The sequence below is a fragment of the Sceloporus occidentalis genome, unplaced genomic scaffold (assembly GCF_023333645.1).
Source record: "Sceloporus occidentalis isolate IW3139 unplaced genomic scaffold, rSceOcc1.0.p SCAF_7, whole genome shotgun sequence".
NCBI lineage: Eukaryota > Metazoa > Chordata > Lepidosauria > Squamata > Phrynosomatidae > Sceloporus > Sceloporus occidentalis.
Genome location: NW_028316987.1, coordinates 16,839,063 through 16,859,919, shown reverse-complemented (window position 1 = coordinate 16,859,919; position 20,857 = coordinate 16,839,063). Strand labels below are relative to the sequence as shown.

Below are 20,857 nucleotides of genomic sequence, written 5' to 3'. Positions count from 1 at the left end.
TCAAATGTGAACTGAATGCAGGGACAAGAGCAAAGTTAAATCTTTAGTACTGGAAGTGAGCAAGGGATTGCCTGAGCATCCACTAAATAAGTTTTTGAATTCAACTGAAAGGTTATAAGCTAGCAGGCACCATCATCATCTCCTTCTCGGCTAGTAAGGGATCAAGTTGCAGCAAAACTGTCCCCCTCCTTCTCCTGAAGGGTCTGTGCTCTCTTTGGGTCTTGCAGTTTTGCCTCTCTCCCCAGAACCAGTGCTTGGTCCATCAGCCTTGGCTAAAAGCAGCTTGCAGAGGGCTGCTGGTAGTGAAATAGACACGTAGGAGGGAGGGGAGAGGAAAGAGAGGACGGAAGGAGAGAAGCCAAGACAAAAAATCTGCCTTTTTATGGTCCCTTCTAAACCCCCAAGCATTCCTAGCTTGGTTCCCTCCTCTTAACTCTGAGCAGGCCAACATCTTTTCTCCCTCCCACCCAGGCTGTTTTCTGCAAGTGAAATAAAAACCAGGTTTTTAAGGTTGTGCTGCTACTGCTGCTGCCTTTCACTGACATGAACATGAAAACAGTTGTGATCCTCCTGCTCTTGGCTTTGGCAACCATTTTTGCTTTAGTTTGTGTCTTGCTGACTAAAAAGGAAAAAAGCACCAGGTGCGTCCTCTCAGAGCTGCAGGGTCCTCCAGAAGATATCGCCACCGATCGGAGCCAGGTCTTTGCTGACCTGACAGCAGATGAGATGGTGCGAGTGGTGAAATACCTCAGGGACCATCTTGGTGTGCACCTGGAAGACGCGTTTTATGCCAAACCATCAGATAATTGTATTTACTATCTGGATGTGCATCTCCCCACTAAAGCAGAAGTATTGGGCTTCCTCGACCGTGGAATGGAGCAACCCTCTCGAGAGGCATTGGCTGTGGTATACTTTGGAAACCAGATAGATCCAAATATCACTGAATTCATAGTTGGTCCCCTTCCACTCCCAACTTACCATCGAGACATCACCCTGAGGAAATTTGGCAAGAAGGTGCCATACCACAGCAGACCGGTGACAGAAAGAGAATACAGAGATATTGATCTTTTTATTTTCCACGAGCTTGCACAGGTCTCCAAGCTCCTCCAAGTATGTTGTGAATATAATGGTACAAACCTGGCTACTCTGACCTCAGCTCCCCGGGGGCTTGTGTCTGGTGACAGAGCTACCTGGTTTATCTTGTTCCACAACGTGGTGGGCAGCGGCTACTACACCCACCCTATTGGCCTGGAGGTGCTGGTGAACCACAGCAGTCTCAGCTTTTCTGAGTGGAAGATAGAGAAAGTGTTCTACAATGGTCAGTATTATCAGGATCTGGCACAGCTGGAAAAGGAGTTCAGTGAAGGACGGGTGAAGGAAGTGAGAGTGAAGATGGTCCGGCAGAATGATTTTGCTTCCACAAAGCCTTTAGAACCTTCTCATCCAGGCCCTGTTCAGTTTGAGCCCCGTGGAATGCGCTACAAGGTAAACGGCAGCCATGTTTCCTGGCAGTCATGGGCGTTTGCCTTTGGGATGAATGTGAACACAGGGCCACGTCTCTTTGACATCCGATTTGAGGATAAGAGGATTGTCTATGAGCTGAGTCTGCAAGAAGCCCTCGCCACATATGGCTCCAACTGTCCCGGAGGGATGGTGACCAGGTACATGGATGGCAGCTTAGGCATTGGGAAGTTTGCTTATGAATTGGTTCGGGGTGTGGACTGTCCCTACATGGCCACCTATGTGGACCGACATTACTTGATAGACTCGGACATCCCAAAACTGAACAAAAACTCCTTCTGTATCTTTGAGCATGACATGGGTGTGCCTCTGCGTCGCCATTTCTCTAACATGGGGTCTTTCTACTATGGGGGATTAGCCAAGTATGCTCTGGTCTTAAGGTCAATTTCCACCCTCATCAACTATGACTATGTCTGGGATTTTGTGTTCTACCAAAATGGTGCTATAGAAGTCAAGGTCCATGCGACGGGATACATCAGTTCTTCATTCTTCATGGAGGGTGGTACTGAGTATGGAAACAGGGTAGGGGAACACACTCTTGGAACCATGCACAATCATTTGATAAACTACAAAGTTGATTTGGATGTAGGAGGTAAGTTCTCACATATGTTGGGGGTAGGTCTTTTACAAACTGCCATCTTAAAAAGGGAATCCTAGGCATATAATGACAGATGTTAGAGCTGAAGATGCTGTGTTACACTGCTTCCTACCCTAAATCTGGCTTTTCCTTCTAAAATACCTAGATTCTACATTTCTACTAAATTTTGGGAATTCTGTGAATGTGCTTACATTTGTTTTCATATGTCTTTAGAATTTGACTTAAATGGTTTAGTAATTATCCTATTTATATTAGACATAAAGACTAGTAAGTATTATAAATAGGCTAATAAGTATGTGGTGGGGGAGGCCAGCCTTCTTTGATTAGGATCATAACTGGGTTCAAGAAATAATAAATTTGGAAAAGAACTTAGCCTATTCGGAGTCAAATTACAAACCAAATAGGCCTCTATAACATTCCAGGAAATTGCATTGGGAGCAGCACAATGAGATCAAATTCAAACATTGTTTGGAGCAGGAAGAAGGGTGGACAGGGCAGAGAGAACAGTTTGCTATTTCATTTGCTTGGGCTTGAAATCTAAACCAGAAAACAATTCTAGGGCAGTGATGGCGAACCTTTTAGAGACCGAATGCCCAAACTGAAAGGCATTCCTGCACCAGGTGGAACCTGGTGTGGTGGGAGCGGGACTTCCACCTTCCTGGAAAGGGACTTCCTCGGAGACAGTTAAAGGCACAAGACTTATAGAATCATAGTTTGAAGAGACCTCAAGGGCCATCCGGTCCAACCCTTGCCATGCAGGAACTCACAGTCAAAACAGCTCTGACAGATGGCCATCCAGCCTCTGTTTAAAGACTTTCAAAGATGGAGACTCCACCACCCTTAAAAGTGGTCAAACAGCTCTCACTGTCAGGACATTCCTCCTAAGGTTGAGGTGGAATCTCTTTCCTTACAGTTTGCGCACACCTGTTCCTTCTCTTCTCCCACCCTACTGTTTCTCTGCATGCCCTCAGACATGGCTCCACGTGCCAGAGAGAGCATGCGTGCTATAGGTTCACTACCACAGCTCTAGGGGCTGATATACTCCTATAGCGAAGGTTAGAAGTCACCAAGGTGCATATTTCCAGGACAAGAATGATTGGATTTGGTGTCGTTATGAGGTGAAACGGGGAGGAGACAGGCCAGCACCCTTTGATGGGCAGAGTATAAATTCCAGCTTCATTCCTTTGCCCTGGGTGCAATTCATAAGCTCTTCTTAAGGGTACATTTGCGTACTGCAGTCTGAAACGATGCAAGGGTGATCAATGGCTTCCATCAGTGGTGTGTTGAATTCCCTCTGGATTTTAGTCTGAATTTTAGAGATGCTATCCAACATGATGAACCCTATTCCCCAAAACTGATTCAGCATTTGGATAGCTCTTTATAATTGAAGCTAAACCCCAGAATGGACACACTGCCCTACTGACATGGAAGCCACAATCTGCCACTGCTATCATTTTAACAGAACTGCATGGCCTGGAATGACTAAAAGCCTGCAAAATCAAACTGGAAACCTTGAAGCAGATAAGAGCAGCAAGATCTAGCTGCCTGTGAAGTTCTGGGAGTAAATTTTCCAAGACAGAAGGCTGCATCCATTTTTCTATGAACACTTTGCTGATATTGTGTTCTTATCCATTCATAACCACAGCTTGAACAAGTTGCTTTATGGACTATAGCACTAGAATCCTTCAAAATATATAGTCATTGGCCATGTCAGCTGGGGGTGGGGGGGGGGTTCCATGAGTTGTAGTCCAAAAGGCAACTTTCCCAAGTTCTGTTCATAACCATTTCCATTGTGGCTCATATAGATTTTGACAGTTTGCCATAAATAAGCTTTAATTTGAAGCCCTTTCACACCACACATTTCTAGTGTTATGGTTCCACTGTGACTGCCATGGCAACATCCTATGGAATTGTGGAATTTGCACTTTTGATGATGTTGTTGTTGTGTGCTTTTGAGTTGTTTCTGAGTTATGGTGACCCTAAGGCAACCCTAGCATGAGGTTTTCTTGGCAAGTTTCTTGAGAGAGAGTGACTTACCCAAAGTCACACAGTGGGTTTGCATGGCCAAGCTGGCATTCAGACCCTGGTCTCGCAATATCCTTGTCCAATGCTCAAACCACTACATTACACTGGTCTTTATTTGCACTTTAGCGAGGGGTCATTAAAATGTTTAACTAGAGTGTACCAGTGTCTCACCAAAATATAATTCCCAGGATTCCACAGGATGTTGCCATGGCAGTTAAAGTGGAATCATAGATCTATAACTGAGTATTGAAAGGGTCCCAGGAGCAAATAGGCTGTATTGCAAGAAAGAGCAGAAGCTCTATATGAGCACATTAGCCAAGACACATATTGCATGGGTTTTGCAAACTGAAATCCTACAGGATATGCTTTTTCCAAAGAAAACATCTGGCATTACTAGTAAAGAACTGGTGTGAGCCAAGGACTCTGGGCAAGAGGAAGTAACAGTTTGTAAATACTTCTCTCTTCTCATGAAACCAGATGATGATGGAGCAGAGTTCTCTGAATGGCTATATACCTTATGTGTGGCTTAATTTCCACAGCAGCAACAAAACAGACCTATTGGCAAGCTTGGGAACTAAGAATATTTCCCCTTCTTTGTACCTTGCTTGGAACCTTTGTTTTCTTGTGACTGGATATGAAGAACTATTGTGGGTTTGTAGTTCTCTCTCTTCTATGATCTTATGAAGGCTGATGGGCTCTCCTTTAAAAAAAAGGTTGGATGACCAATTTTTGATAGTGCTTTAGTTGTGTGTTTCTGCATTGCAAGGAACTGAACTAAATGGCTGTTGTAGTCTCTTCCAGCTCTGTGGTTCTATGATTCTTAATCTGGTGAATGCAAAGGGGGCACTCTGAACTACTAAATTCTGTGTCTTCTAGTTTGGGGTTAGGAAACCTGTGGTCCTCCAGGTGCTGTTGGACTGTAACTCCCATTCTTGGAGTTGTAGTAAAAAAGAAGACGATGAAAACTTTTCCAAGTTTTGGATAAGAAAACAGATTTTGCCCTTTTCTGGAACTCACTCAACATTTTTTTAATATTGTGATTCAGTGGTCAGACTATGCAGAATCTTTATTTTAAAGATTCTTGTGCCAACACAACAGCCAAATTTCCTTCTGGCTTCCATTTTGCAAGGAAAGTCACAGTTGATGTGATCTTCTGAACTGCCCTGATCTGAGAAATATGGGCTAAGTTTTCACTGCTGCCTTTTACTCATGGTACTGTCCCAGGCAGGTGAATTTCTTTTGAGCACTCTCGTTTTCTTTATCTATCCATCTTTGCACAGGGAATAACAATTATCTCCTCTGAGAGTGGTTAAAAGGTGGAACTCTACATGTGTTCCACCCCTCCACTTGAGAACAGGTCTGTTATCAAGCTGACACAGATATAGTTGACTATATATGATCTGCAATTAAAAATACTCTGCATGACCAGAGAGATAGATCTCAACAATATACTGTTGCTGGAAAAATCTACTCTTCTATCAGTGGCTATTGGATAGATTGCAGTTCAACTCAGAAGGAAAAGTCTGACAGTTTAGGGATGAGAGATGTCATCACCTTCCCTGCTAATCAAATAAATCTTGGTGCTTTGATCCAATAAGTCCTGACTCTACTACAGCACTGTAGGTGTATGCTGGCTATCTTATTCTATAGTTTGTGAACAGTCCTTGGAAACATAAGCTGGAATGTGTCTGGAAAAGGGAAACCAAGATGATTAAAGGAGTGGAAACCAAGGCCAATGAGAAATGGCTTAGGGACCTGGGTCTGTTTTGTTTTGAGAAGAGAAGACTGAGAGGTGACATGACCACTCTCTAAATGTCTTAAGAGGTGTCATGTAGTGGATGGACCAAGCTTTTCTGCTGCTCCAACAAGAGAAGAGATTCCATCTAAATATTAGGAAGAACATTTTTACTGTAAGAGCTATTCAACAGTGAAATTGACTATCTTGGAGAAAGGGGCTTTTCTTCTTTGGAGGTCTTTAAACATTCCTGGACATCTCAGGAATGCTATAGGTGTGTGTTCCTGTATGGCATGGAGTTGGAATAGATAGCCTTTGCAACCACTTCCAATTCTAAGATTCTATTAGTCCCCACTAGAGACACTGAATCAATGGGAGCTAGTAAACTGGCAACTATTGATTCAAGAGGTGTTCTGTACAATAGTTGGGACTGACAGTTAGGTTTAGCATCTCCCCCAAGTACCTTTTCTAAGCTTGGTTGATGGGGTATAATAGGTGCTTAGCTGTCTCATCTGTGTCAAACTGCATGTTGGTCTGTCTCTCAAGTATCCCTCATTTTACACCCATCTTCCATTGGTGATACTTTGGGACTCCAGCAAGGAAAAATACCAAGTACACTCCACACACTCTGCTCATACCTCCTCTACTGAGTTTTTATAAAAGCAAATACAAAAAATAGACTTTTATCATATAATTGACTAACTGATTTATGTGGGGGCTGTAAGCTAGGCAAATTAATCCACAAATAACAAAGTAAATTGGGGTGGCAAAAGCTTAAGTGATATTGTTCCAGAGGCAGAGTCTATTTTCACTATACTGCTATGGAGGGTGTAATTGTTGCAAGGCCATCAAATGAAACAGTGAAAAGGGTGGCATTTGATATTGCATTAACAGTCATTCTTCTATCATATGGAATCCTGGAATGTGTAGTTTGGTTGAGCTACTTACAGCTGTCTGCCAGAGAGCTCTGGTCCACTCCCCTGAACTATACACTGCTCTAGCAGATAATGTTGAGCATGTCACCAAATTTCAGACCACTGGATTCCAGGATGGGGTCATGACAGCTAAAAGATATCATACTCACATAGTAGAGATAGAGTTTCCCAGCTGCCAATTGTCCCCAGAGAAGACCTCTTCCCTGTGCTCCTTCCTTCTAGTTAGGACTTGGTACGTGTCAAAAAGAAAATGTTCCTGAGGGATCTTAAAAGGTTTGCAAGGAAACATAAGGAGGAACGTAATCTACAAAGCACACAGGGAGAAAGACTGTAGCAGCACTGTCAAGTAGACATCAGTTATTCTCATTTTAGAGATGAAGGAGTGAAGCTGACAGATGTTAAAATGTACAATGATAAATTTGTGAAAGCGATTGGATTCACATATCCAGAGCTTGGAAACATTGAGATTTGTTTGTCTTTTTTTAAAAAATTAACAACCTGCAGAATCTCACAGCAATATGGCTAGGGATGTGAAAGGTGAAAATAGGGTCCATACAGTCAGACTGGTTAGAGTATTTATGTTGAGGGTGTAGAAGTTCACTTGCTCTTTGGGGGCTCTGATCCCAGAGATAAGAAATGGACACTCTTTTCTGGGCCTTTTTTTTTTTCCTGTTAGGAACCAAGAACTCCTTGGTGGCCATTGATATGGAATATGAGTCTGTGAAGGCCCCTTGGAGCCCAGAGCACCAGATCGAGCGCCTAAAGCTCACCAACGAAATCCTAAACAAGGAAGAGCAAGCCACTTTCCCACTTAATGGCAAAGTCCCTCGATATCTGCACTTCGCCACTAGCAGGGAGAACCACTGGAATCACCAGCGCGGATACCGCATCCAGATACTCAGTTTTGCAGGTGATCCCTTGCCCCAAACTAGCACCATGGAAAGGTCTGTCAGCTGGAGCAGGTAAGTGAAGTTGCGTCTGGTTTTTCTTGGGGCCCTTTCACACTGCCTAATGATAACACTATGATGCCACTTTAACCAACATGGCAACTTTCTCTGGAATAGGATTTGCAGTTTAGTGGAGAGGCGTTTAGAATCTCAGCCAGGGAGCTTCTCTAGTGCCTTCCCAAACTACAAGCCCCAGAAATTTCCTAAGATGTTGCCTTGGCAGTTAAAGTGGCATCATAGCACTATAATTATGCAGTGTATAAAGGCCTTTGGATAAAAATGTCACCCTGTCTTGAATTTAAAAATGGTCCCTGGGGAGACAAGAAAAGAAGACGTAGAAAATGAAGACTGTCTCACCAAAGCATGGTTAGGTCAAGTGCAGCTCTGGGCCCCCTCCTTGCTTACTTTCTGCCAATCAGTGAAGACATTTTTTTTGCATGCATGCCTTTGAATTTTAATTATGGAGCAGTCATGTGTATATATAAAATCATTCATTGTATTTGTAATTTTTTACTGGAAATTATTTATTAAATATGTTTTAAATGTTTTTAATAAATAAATAATAAAATTTTATTTCTATACTGCCTTTCTAAAGAAATCAAGGCGGTTTACAGCAAAAATACATACAATAAAATCCAAAACAATTAAAACATACAATAAAAACAACAACCCAATTACCCAAACTCATGCCAGCTAGACAATGCTGACGAAGGAGGTGAGGAGAGAGGCCTGCTCGAAAAGATAGGTCTTCAGCCCCTTCTTAAATTGGACTAGGGAGGTGGCTGAGTGGAGCTCGACAGGCAGCGAGTTCCAGAGGTTGGGGGCCAAGGTGGTAAAGGCCCTCCTGGTGGTGGTAACTAGACGAACCTCTGGTGCTCTTAACAATTGCTTTATTAAAAATAATGTTGTTGCTTAATATTTTTTAAGCTTTTGTAAACTAATGTTTTAGCTTAATCTTTTTAAAATTATTCCAAGTCGACACCTTGAATCCCATATTGAGAGACAGGTGGGATATAAAATAAATATATAGGTAAATAGCCTTCCTCTGAGGCTGAGAGAGTGTGACTTGCCCAACTCCCCCAGTGGATTTCTTACACTGAGCAGAGATTTAAACCCTGGTCTCTCAGAGTCATTCAGACCAAAACACCATGCCAGATGCCCTGTGTGCCTCTTCTTCTAACCACAAAAATGGTGAGCAGCTTCTCTAAGAAGCATCCGGCTACACCTTTGAAATAGTCTGCAGGGCCTCTCTGCACTGTTTAATATAAAACAACAGCCAGCTGTTTTTCAGAACTAGAAGTAAACTTCTAGCCACTTCTCTGGTTTATGTTTTTGGTAGTTAGTGCAGCTCCGAACAGTCTGAGGGGCAAAAAATTGATTCTCAAATCCTCTACAACTAACCATGCTTGTTATATTTAAGAAAAGGGACACCATTCTAGTGGGAATCTTGCACGGCTTAGGAATAGAATAAAGATCTGACCTTATTCCTCCCCTTCATCTCCCCATTTGGGAATACTCTATAGATACAAGTTGGCTGTCACCAAACAGAAAGAGGAAGAGTTGACCAGCACCTGCATCTATAACCAGAATGACCCTTGGGACCCACTAGTGGTCTTTGCTGACTTCATAGACAACGAGACTATTGTCAATGAGGTGAGTGTTGATATATGAGTACAGATATACCTCAGTAGATGTACTAATAGGCATTACTTCTTTGAATGAAAATTTAATACCAGAGAAAAATGTAGAAAGAATAAAAGCAGGTTCCTACATCACACACACAAAAACCTTAAGTCTTTGAACATGTTTCAGCAAACATTTTATTTAACAATATGCATATGCAAAAAATGACACATAAAACTTCTAAGGACCACTTGAAAGCTTCTCCCAAAATGCATCCAGGGATAACTTTTTCTTTCACAAGCTTCCATTTTTCTCATGATTTCCATTTTGCTTGCCATACTTATAGATGTGTGCTTCTTTAACATGTCGGGAGAAACTGGTGATGCAGCCTTATCTGCGTTCTAGAGGCAGCTGCTGTTTAACTTGCCTGTTGGAGGCAAGCACACACTGTTACAATAGGATTGGCTAGAGCAGAATCCTGCTCTTTCCTGATCCAAGCTTTGTTTATTGCACTGTTTACTGCAGATGTACTGCCCCAACCTGGCAGTGAAAGTCTCTGTTTCTGCAGCCCTCCTTTACCATCTTCACAATGCTGATGCTGCTAGAAACATCCAACTAGACAGAGAATAAGAAACGAGGAGCTGGAAAAAAGCCTTTGTATAAAAGAGCTTCACTGTTAGAGGTTTTGTTAATGGAGGAATGCATGGATTCCTCTGGTGCCTGATCTCCCATGTCACTGACATTGTTGACATGGTAGAGACAGGATGAACAAAAAGAGTGTCATGATCGCCAAAACATTAGTTCACAGACCCTATTATGGAAGAGCTGCCAAGGAAAAGACAGACCATATAAATGTTCCTTTTTGGAATGACAGTTTCCAAAATATCCCAGATATCACAGGAAGTGCTGGTGTGATAATTCTGAAAAAGTCCAAAAAAATGAAGAAGAAAGTAATATTTCTAAGGACTGTGAAAAGAAGCCTTGAAATTGTTGGCTTTTATGGGGCCAAATGGAGAGCAAAGATGCCAGAACCCTCCCCAATCCACGAGGATCTAGGAGGTGGATAAGATCTTGCAAAGGAAGGAGAGTGATGAGTTACGAGACAGAAAGCAAAGGGGTTCCTGTAACTGAGTATGTAAGGCACAGAGATGGCAACCTAAATTAGTCTTCCCCAACCTGCATGGAAAATAATTTAAGTTATAGTTCAGCACATCCAGACAGCACCAGGTTGAGGAGAGTTACCCTCAGTATTCTGAGTAGAGAATACCCTAAGGAATACTTAATTATTTACCTAAAATATACTTGATATGCTTGTTTAGGATACTGCTGCCATCAGAGTTTTACATTGTCATTTAGGAAGAAGTTCATTTTGGTGGCGGCATCATTTGCACGGAACTCCCTGCTTATGAGGCTTGAAGGTTTTAAGGAATCTGTCATTATCTGTCAAGAAATGTTGAGGATCTGCTTTATTTTGATTGGTTCTAATGCTGCTGTCAAAGAAACAGTTAACAGATTGTTGCGTTAATTAGCTTTTTAATCTATTGGTAGTTGTGGCTTTCATTATAAAAATAAGCCTGATGGATAGAAAGGTGGAGTCAAACTATAAAAGAAGAGAGGGCATGTTTCTATGGGCCAAATTCTGTTCTTGCATCTTCTGCTATAATCTACATGCATTTTGCAGCCAGGAAGCAGGCACAAAGCTCCTTCCTGATGTAAAATGTGCCTCATACCAGTGGTGGCTTGTGCTTCCATGTCAATGACATGGCGAATCAACTCAAGATTTTGAATAGTATTGAAGGGACCTATCCAAGATATTGAATCTAGGGGGGGGGGGGGCAATAACTTGATTCTCAGGAACTGAGATAACTTGATTCTCAAGAACTGATTCACTGCCCCACTGACACGGAATCCACCCAACACCACTGTCCTGTATGTCAGTGCTACTCAAGTGGTGGTTCAGGGACTGGTGCTGGTCCACAGGCCATTGGCTCCTAGTCCCTCATGAGTTTCCAGGAAAGAAACAGTTGTAGCCAAAGCGGCACAATTAGCAATGGATGCAAGCTACAGTAAAAGAGATTCCACCTCAACATTAGGAGGAACTTCCTGACAGTAAGGGCTGTTCGACAGTGGAACACACTCCCTCGGAGTGTAGTGGAGTCTCTTTCCTTGGAGGTCTTTAAACAGAGGCTGGATGGCCATCTGTCAGGGATGCTTTGACTGAGAGTTTCTGCATGGCAGGGAGTTGGACTGGATGGCCCTTGTGGTCTCTTCCAACTCTATGATTCTATGGTACTGGTCCCTAAGACATTTGGAAAAAATAATTATTATTTCAGATCGCTTGAGAACCACTAGCATAGGTCTTTTTTTTTCTCCTCCCCCCCTTTTTTTTGGCATGGAGGAGATGGTGCTAACAGTGATTTGGTAGTGATGATGAGGATTTTAACTAGCCCAAGATATCAGGTGTCATCTGAAACAAGACACATGAAAATGGTAATATTTCCTAAGATTTTTTTTAATCGTGATACTCTCGTACAGCAATTTAAAAAGCAGTCAATTAGAAGAAATGTATATAACTGAATGCCCATGCAAACAAAGTATGTTTAACCCAGAGCTGCAAAGATAGTTAGGTTGTCTCTAGTTGTTGGAAGGGAGCTCTACAATAGGGAAGGCATAACAGAGAAGACCTAGTGGCTGCAATCATTTATGGTTCCATCCAGCATCCAGTTCACTACGCAGACATACACTAGGCTCAACCATACACCACATATAGCCTCTGAAGCTCCTTCCCCCATGTGGCTATTCCATGCCTCATGGGGAGCAGGCAAGACTGGAGAATTATCTGGCTATGTCCCCATAGACAGACATGAAATGATTACATCAGTGCAAGATCCACCATGTCTTTTGAAGGCCTGAGTGCTCTGGAGGCTTCTTGCTTCTTAGCTATGGGTATCTAGTCAGATAATAATAATAATAATAATAATAATAATAATAATAATAATAATAATAATAATATCATCTTTATTTATATTTCCCGCCTCTCCCCATGGATCGAGGTGGAACAGATAAAATCAGCATGCTTATGAACAAGATTAATCCTCAATTTAATACCATAGTTTTCACCCTGACACCAGTTCAGCACTGCACATGCCATCAAGCCACCCAGGACATTGGTGCACTTCAGTGGGCCCCATTGCCCTATTAAATGTGCTGCACAGTGAACCTAGCTTTGCTGCACCCCATCACCAAAATGACCCACATGTGGCTGCAGTCTGTTGGAATTAGGTGAGCATCATCTACATACAGCCAATTGTCGTTACACTTTCACACACACACACAGCTAATGATTATTGTGAACTGTCTACAGCCTGCATTATCAGCCGAAATGTCACCTGTAACTAAGTTGGACACTTTCTTACTTGGTAGTTGACAAATCTGTTTTTGTTGTGTTTTTTTCCCTTCTGATTCTTTTCTCCTCCCTTCAATTCTCTTCAGGATCTGGTGGCTTGGGTCTCAGTTGGCTTCTTGCATGTGCCACATGCCGAAGACATTCCCAACACTGTGACACTGGGCAATGGAGTGGGTTTTTTACTTCGGCCTTACAACTATTTTGATGTTGATCCATCAATCAAGTCCCCTGATGGTGTCTACTTCACAGCTGAACAAGATACAAGCAAATGTGATGTCACTCACATTGCATGCTTGCAAAAGACAGCCTCGTGTTCCCCCAGTCTACCTCCTTTCACATATGGTGGCTTTGGCAACTTGACAGATCCCTGACCAGAAGGAAAGACTACATTTGGTTCTGTTTCTCAGCTTGCCAAAATATGCCTCAGCTTTACCTGAATAACAATGTTGCTGAACCTAAAATATGCCTGGCCTTGAACACACTTGATTTGCCACATTCATTCTGTCTGCTCCCAAGACTGTTGCTTTCCCCTTAGTATTATAAAACCTAGAACTGAACAGGTTCCTCTGCATTCAACAGGATGTGTCACACATTATATGATAAAGCCACTCTGTCTTGAGTCTCTTGAGATATTGTGATTTTGGCCCTGAGCATATAAAGATTCTCACCTATTGAGAAATAATTAGGAAAGGGAGTTATTTTTTCCTTGCATTTTAAATGTATAAGTTGTTTTAATTCAGCATTTAACAAAACAATATACAAGGGGTTTTTTAACAAAACAATTTACAAATGAAACAAAGACAAGCATATGGGCAAAGAGGGGGAGAGATGAAATACAGACTACTAAAGTACAGTAGCCCCTTGCAATTTTCATCCATTCCTGACCCCCCCCCCCCGCCCCCGGTGAAAATGGCAACTTGCAAATATTCAAGTCCCATTGAAAATAATGGTGTGCGTGGGGCCATGTGCATGTGTGCGCCACCATTTTGTCCCTCCCTGCGTGTCCCTCCCATGGAGAGTGAAACCGCGGAATCCAAATCTGCAAAAAGGGAGGGACAACTGTAAATGGAAAGTTGTTTTAATTCATGATAATGGGACAAGGGTAAGAAATACACAGGCAAGTGTCCAAAAGGATTTGACAGCAACAGAATATGTTTTCAACCTACAGGGAGAACTGTAAGGTGTGCTCAATTCAATGCTGGATAGTGGGATTTTTTTTTTTGCACCCATGAGACCCATTTGCCATTTCTGTTGGCTGTTCACTTCCAAGTTGCAGAGGTATAGTGGAAACCTGCATGGACCTCTGAAAATGTAAGATGTAAGACAACTTCCAGCCAAAAGGAAATATGAGCAGCATAAAATGAAGGTTACAAAGTGTCAGAATTATAAAATTAAGGAAGTTCAAGAGTGCAGAAATGTATAGGAAGCTGATTTGAGAATGGAAATGGGAATGGAGCCAGGAAAAAAGTTGTGTATCAGAAGCTTTAACCTCCACCTGCAGTGCCTGCATAGGGAGAGTGTGCTAATCTGCAAATAATAATAATAATAATAATAATAATGGAAATAAAAAAATTTTAAAAATTAAAAAGGTGGGGGTTGAGAAATAGAAATGTCTACAGTGTAGGAAACTAACAGAGAAAAAGTATAATTGAAGGAGAGCTATGAGATGACATTGATGTATGGGTTCTTCATAAAATATTAGTGATGGAAGCATTGCAATTATACGCTAAATTTCAAGGGCAAATCAGCCAATGACGGTTGCCATAAAGGAAACTGATAATTACACTTCTATATGGTTATTTTACCATTCACCAGTCATGTCTCATATCACAGAGGGGAAGGAAATGTGTGCCATTCCAGGTGAATGTAAAAGCTGGCCACAGAATGTCTTCAGCTTCCAAATGCTCTAGTCTTCTCCTCCCTTCTCTTTTCCCATGCATTTTCCCATTCACTAGGAGAATGGAATGTATGTCCCTGATGAGCCCCTCCGATCCCCCTTTACCAAGGGGGAATTTGTCCCTCAAACTTAATCATTTGAGGTCACTTTATCACAACATTACGATCGGCTTTTAAAGATGATGTGAAAAACCGACCCAGCACATCACTGTTGCCAATAGAGGAAGTGAGAAACAACCCATCCTGACTGATAGCCATAGATATTTCCATGAATTTAACTGATGTCCTTTTAAAGCTCTCCAGTTTGGCAGTCAGCACTACAACTTGTAACAATGAATTTCCACAGTTAAACTGTGCAGGGTGAGAAGAAGTACTGTAATTCCTTTTCTTTGTCCTGAATCTCCCACCATTGAGCTTTAGGGGAGATCCTGGGTTCTAGTATTATGAGAAAGGGAGAAAGCTAGTGCCAGGACATTCATAAGAATCTGTCATTTTAATATGGTCTGCCATGGACTAAACTTTGCTGTGCACACACAGAGCATACAGCTTTTGGTGTATACGTTAAATAAATGGGTCTGAATGTTTTCATTGGCATTGTGTATGTGAATTATGTATTTTCTTGATAAGTGTGGTTGAAATGGGCCTGTGTATTTTCTTGCTGTTGATAGTATATGTGTATGTGTAAAATAATCAATGAGTTTCTAGTGAACTATCTTCATGTATGGTGTGTAGTTGCACATGTGTGTATGCTAAGTGGCTAGGAACAAACAGTATATCACCACATTTAACATCTTCAAGGCTGAGCTTTTCATTTTCTATTTAATTCCTAGTGGCTCTTTTGTTTTAAATAATTATGGCCCTATTCTTCCACTAAGTGCCATAGCTGCATCGTTTAGAATCCTGGGATTTGTAGTTTGGTGAGGCAATAGAACTCTCTAGTTGGGAATTCTAAATGCCCTTCCCTAAACTGCCTGTCCCAGGATTCAGTAGGATAAAACCATGGCAGCTGAAGTGGAATCACAGTAATATAATTATGCAATATCAAACATCCCCAGCTGTGGGGGGAGGAAAGCGTGGAAATGGATCAAAATAACCCAAGGGGAGGTGGGGTAGGGAAAGGTTTAAGAATATATTTCCACCCACGATTCTTCCCTAAAAATACATAACCCTCATTTTTGCATTCGTGTTAATCAGAAAACATATATTTGGAAACCAGGATCTACAATATTATAGCACTATGATTCCACTTTTAACTAACATGGCAGTATCCTATGGAATTCTGTAGCTTGTAGTTTGGTGAGGCACTAGAACTCTGTGGCTGAAAATTCTAAATGCCTCTCCCTCAACTGCAAATCCAAGGATTTCATAAGACAGAACCGTGGCAGCTAAAGTGGAATCATGGTGCTATAACTGTATAGTGTGAAAGAAAATAAGCCTTCATTGGATACAAATTGTCCTGTGCTATCTGACCCAGCCTCAGATCCATAAAGCAGTAGAGCTGGAGAGTCTCTTCTCTGCCTTTCACCCTTCCTTAGGAATGCATTGGTGCTAATTGTTTTTTCTCCTGGGGATCAAGGGAGTCCCCCCACCACCACCACTTTTTAAGCCTACTCTGAAGTTTGTATGTTACTTCTGAAATTAAAAACTGGCTGGAAACCAGTCATCCTGAGAAAGGAAAGAAACCCATCCCCTTCTGTGCATGATGGCCACAACTCAGATTGCAGCTGTGCTTACTTGAGTATAAAAATTAAAAGGATTTTGAACTTTACAGTGTCTTTGGCATACTATGTGGTTTGGTTAAAGAGTAGAATTTCAGCAGATTAGTATTGCTGGTTTACAATTTTTTTCCTGTTTTATTGTGTATTTTCACAAATCCCTTTCTCTGCCTTTATATTTACTTCAATAAACAATTTAAATTAGAATATCAGCCTGGACTGTTTCACTGTTTATACTTCCAAGGGTATTCTGAATTTATGGCTTGGAATTTTAGTTTATCTTTCCTATGACTTTGACCAATGGTGCACTCATGGCAGTGGCCGTGTGCACCAAGAAGACTCTGCTTTTAGCATGTTCTTTTTGGTTTGGTTGCTGCGGGCTCCCTCAGGAGCAAAAACAGGCAGCTCCAGCCTGCCCTTTTGGGGCAGTTTGTCAAGCCCCTCTATAACACAGATAGTTGCTTAATGAAAAAAACAGGGCTTTGCTTATATGTTCAGCTTATATGGGTGGTTTAATGTCACCTGTGCAATTATTATTCTGAAGCTGTAATTTTAAAAAAATCATCAAAGAGTCTAAATATAGCTACTCACTATTCCATTAAAAGTTGTTTTATACAAAGTGTGACAGGGTTACAGAGAAATAAATGTGGAATTGGCCACATACCACGGCATATTTTTTTTCTGTACATGGAAAGGGAACAATGCACTTGGAAAGCAAAATAGCTCTCCGGGATCAAACAAAAAAGAGGAATAATTGCAAAAATAATGGCAAAAGGCAGAGAGCATTCCTTGGTCACCCTAAACCTCCTTGTTAAACTGATAAATCAGTGTTAATCAAAGCACTGATTACTCATTTGTGAATGGCCATATTGTTCAAAGACCATTTGGAAGAAATTAACACATTCATGGTGTTATGCTAAATCTCAGTTGGTGTTCCCAGTGGCTTGCCCTCCCTCCTTTCTCAGCCCTCTAGCTTCTCTTGCTGCTTTACTATTAGGCTTGATGCTGCTGTTACAGGAGCTGTGCTTAACCAGCAGCTATTGGATGGTAAAGTATTACTATCCTTCCTGGAACATTTGATAGTGCAGAGCATCCTGGTGGTCAGAGATACTACTACATTTCCAAGAAAGAGACAGATAAGCAGAGTGCCACTTTGAAAGGTTGAATATGGCAGAGTATACCAAGGCTAAATACTTCATTATCAGAGAGAACAACAATGAAATTACCATATGTACTTGACTATAAGTCAACCTCATGTATAAGTTGAGGGCAGATTTTGGGGCCAAAATTATGGATTTTGATATGACCCATGGATAGGTCAAGGGTAAAACTTAGGAGTATATAGCAAAGGATCTAAAAGCAAAACAATGTCAAAGAACATACAAAATTCCAGCATACATAGCTCTTTGTGCTCACTCTTAAGGCTGGATGGATGAGTAGAGGAGGTTGGTGCTTCTAGGATAGATTATACTCTTGCCTTTCACCAGGGGATAGCTCTTTCTTTTAACTAAGAGTTAAGATACAGTACTTACATTAGTCCATGGATAAGTCATGTTTTGGGGGTCAATTTTTTTACCTAAATTTCTAGACTTATACATGAGTATATACAGTAAACATATACAATAGTTGCTACCTTACTTAGCCTTTTTGTTTCATCAGGGAATAAGCAAAGACCGTAATTAAAGCTCAGTGACTGGTATAGAAATGAAACAGTAAATGAAGTTACTGTGAGATGAAATTAATTTGCCAGCTACTTATTGACAGCACAATTTAAAGATGTAAATTCTTGACTATTTTGTTCTTGTGTGAGTGAGGAAATGACTATTCTTCCACAATATTCTCTTCATATTCGACTCAGTGTGAAAATCTGTTTTCTGTGCAGAAAAGAACAGCACATTTTTGTGTAGGAAACCTGTTCTCACTGAAGAAGATAGGGTTTTGTGCAAAAAAAAACAAAACAATGTGCTTTTCTGTACAGAATAATTCTTCTGAAACACTGGACATTTGAGTACAGTGAGCAAATTCTTGCTGATCTATAATACTTCCTGATAGTTTCCCAACTGTTGGGAACCCCTTTTTTGACATGAGATCTATAAGTATGAATTTTCTTTCAGTCTGTAGCTCACAATCTCATCTCACTGAAGGCTGATTTGCAGGTTAAGTGAGGAGATGATTACAACTAAATTAAACATGTATCTTACTGTTATTTGCCCTACATACATTTTTGCGCTGCTGCCAAAAACCCATCCTGCTATGCATAGTGTGTACAGGTGTCTCCCATGTTTACACTGATCATGACATCTCCTCTCTCAAGCTGGAATACATACAAAAAACAGATAAAATGAAAGTGAGGACAGGATAGGGAAGAATGGGAATCTCCAAGAAAGAGGCAATGGGTCAAGGCAAAGTAATTAACATGTAATGACTGGATTATTAATAACAAATAGAATTGGTGAAGAAGTTGGCCATCCCTACATCAGTGTTGACATGGAAAGTTGGGTGTTCTAATTCTTTTTAATCACTTTTTCTCCTTGTGGTAGCAAGCGACATATGGCCTTGAGCACAGGGTGATTGACTGGGGATGGGGACAGTCATCATGTGCATTGACCATCCCTTGTCCTCGTGGCAGGTATGCAGTTGCTCTGTGAACTCCGTTTGCTGCTGCAGGGGTAAGGTTGCAAAAGGAAAAGAATAACAGCAGGGTTAATATGTAACATTTCTATCAAATAAAGGGTGGGAAGAATCAATTGCCCTTGGCTTCAGGAATCCCCTTGCCTCGGCATTAGGCTTTTCTGGCCCAGCAACGGCCCATTATCAATTATCAACAAGGGAGCATGTAAAGAGTTCTGGTCTCTACAGCTTCTGACAGAAGCCTCTCCATTATCAAGGGGTCCAGAGCCTGGAGTGGTTACTAACAGAAAGGCCTCAGACCTCTGATCTTGCTCAGTCTTGACATTTCTCCAAACAAGGCCAAATGAGTCGTAGTCAAACTTGGAGCGTTCATGTTGTTTGCAGAATTCTGGGAGTTAGAATCATAGCATCATAGAATTGTAGAGTTGGAAGATGCCCCCAAGGGCCATCTAGCCCAACCCCTGCCATGCAGGAACTCTCAGTCAAAGCATCCCCGACAGATGGCCATCCAGCCTCTGTTTAAAGACCTCCAAGGAAGGAGACTCCATTACACTCTGAGGAAGTTTGTTCCACAGTCGAACAGCCCTTACTGTCAGGAAGTTCCTCCTAATGTTGAGGTGGAATCTCTTTTCCTGGAGCTTGCATCCATTGTTCTGGGTCCTGTTCTCTGGAGCAGCAGAAAACAAGCTTGCTCCCTTCTCAACATGACATCCCTTCAAATACTTAAACAGGACTATCACATCACCTCTTAACCTTCTCTTCTCCAGGCTAAACATCCCCAGTTCCCTAAGCCATTCTTCATAGGGCATGGTTTCCAGACCCTTCACCATTTTAGTTGCCCTCCTTTGGACACACTCCAGCTTCTCAACATCCCTTTTGAATTGTGGTGCCCAGAACTGCATGGTTGGTGACTACAGGGCTCTAGAGCTTTAGGTTTGTTTTTTTTTAAGTAACTACACCTAGCTCTAGATCACAGTTACGTTTTCCAGAACTCATTTCCCATTCTAGTCTACTTGTTTTGCACCATCAGGCTGTGACCAGCCTAGGCCCTCCTCACTGAAAATAATATTAATATTGGCTTCCTGCCTCTACTGAAACCAGCATCCAAAGTTGCTCAGCTTTCTTTAGCATCATACCTGATAATCATAGACCATATTGGATTGAATCAGATTTTATTCAGTGTAGAGCCATTGAAATCAATGGTGGTTAAGGTAAATATGTCTAGTTTCTCATCAGTTTTAGTGGGTCTACTCTAAGTATGACTAAACCTGGATACAACTATTTGTGACCAATTGGACCAAGAGTGAGAAAGTGAAAACCCTCCAGATTATCATATTACAGTTGTCATCACTTGTAGCCACATGACATGATGGATAATGGGGATGGCAGTCCAGCAAAATCTGGGAAGGCACACATTCCCTATCCCCGAATTACAGTAAACTAAGTAAACTATTATATGGACAGAGAAGAACAGGTGGTTAAGCAAGCTGTACAGCGATACAAAGGATAAACACAAAGTCGAGCCTGTATTATTGCTTTAATGTCACAGGATGTGATTGTTATCATCCACTATGATGAATCTATGGGACTGAGGAGATGAGTGTTTACAGCTTTATCAATGCAAACCTGAATTTTTATCCTTTTAAAACACATTGGCGGGATACAGACCGCCGCTTTGCGGCGGTCTCCCGCCGGCGCCATTTGCTCCGCGAGGGAGCCGCAGCAGCCAAACCGCGCGGCTCCCGCGCGGAGCAAAAAAGAAGCTCCATTTCGGAGCTTCTTTTTGCGGCGCCTTTATGACGTCGCGAGGCGCCTGGCGCGGACT

General features: G+C 41.7%; 1 protein-coding gene across 1 annotated transcript; it reads left to right on the top strand.

The window, feature by feature from the left end:
* The first annotated feature begins 528 nt into the window (after positions 1-528).
* LOC149309298 (amine oxidase [copper-containing] 3-like) lies at positions 529-15,340 on the top strand. The gene is made up of 4 exons (XM_089532155.1): positions 529-2,113; positions 7,491-7,776; positions 9,285-9,414; positions 12,877-15,340. The coding sequence occupies exons 1-4, from the start codon at positions 544-546 to the stop codon at positions 13,159-13,161; spliced, it is 2,271 nt and encodes a 756-aa protein (XP_089388281.1). The 5' UTR covers positions 529-543; the 3' UTR covers positions 13,162-15,340.
* The last annotated feature ends 5,517 nt before the right edge of the window (positions 15,341-20,857 follow it).

Bases quoted from the DNA above. Each gene is read 5' to 3' on its own strand.
- LOC149309298 (XM_089532155.1), top strand. From the start codon at position 544: ATGAACATGAAAACAGTTGTGATCCTCCTGCTCTTGGCTTTGGCAACC. The intron at 2,114-7,490 runs GTAAGTTCTCAC...TTTTCCTGTTAG, and splicing joins AGTTGATTTGGATGTAGGAG to GAACCAAGAACTCCTTGGTG. The intron at 7,777-9,284 runs GTAAGTGAAGTT...AATACTCTATAG, and splicing joins AGGTCTGTCAGCTGGAGCAG to ATACAAGTTGGCTGTCACCA.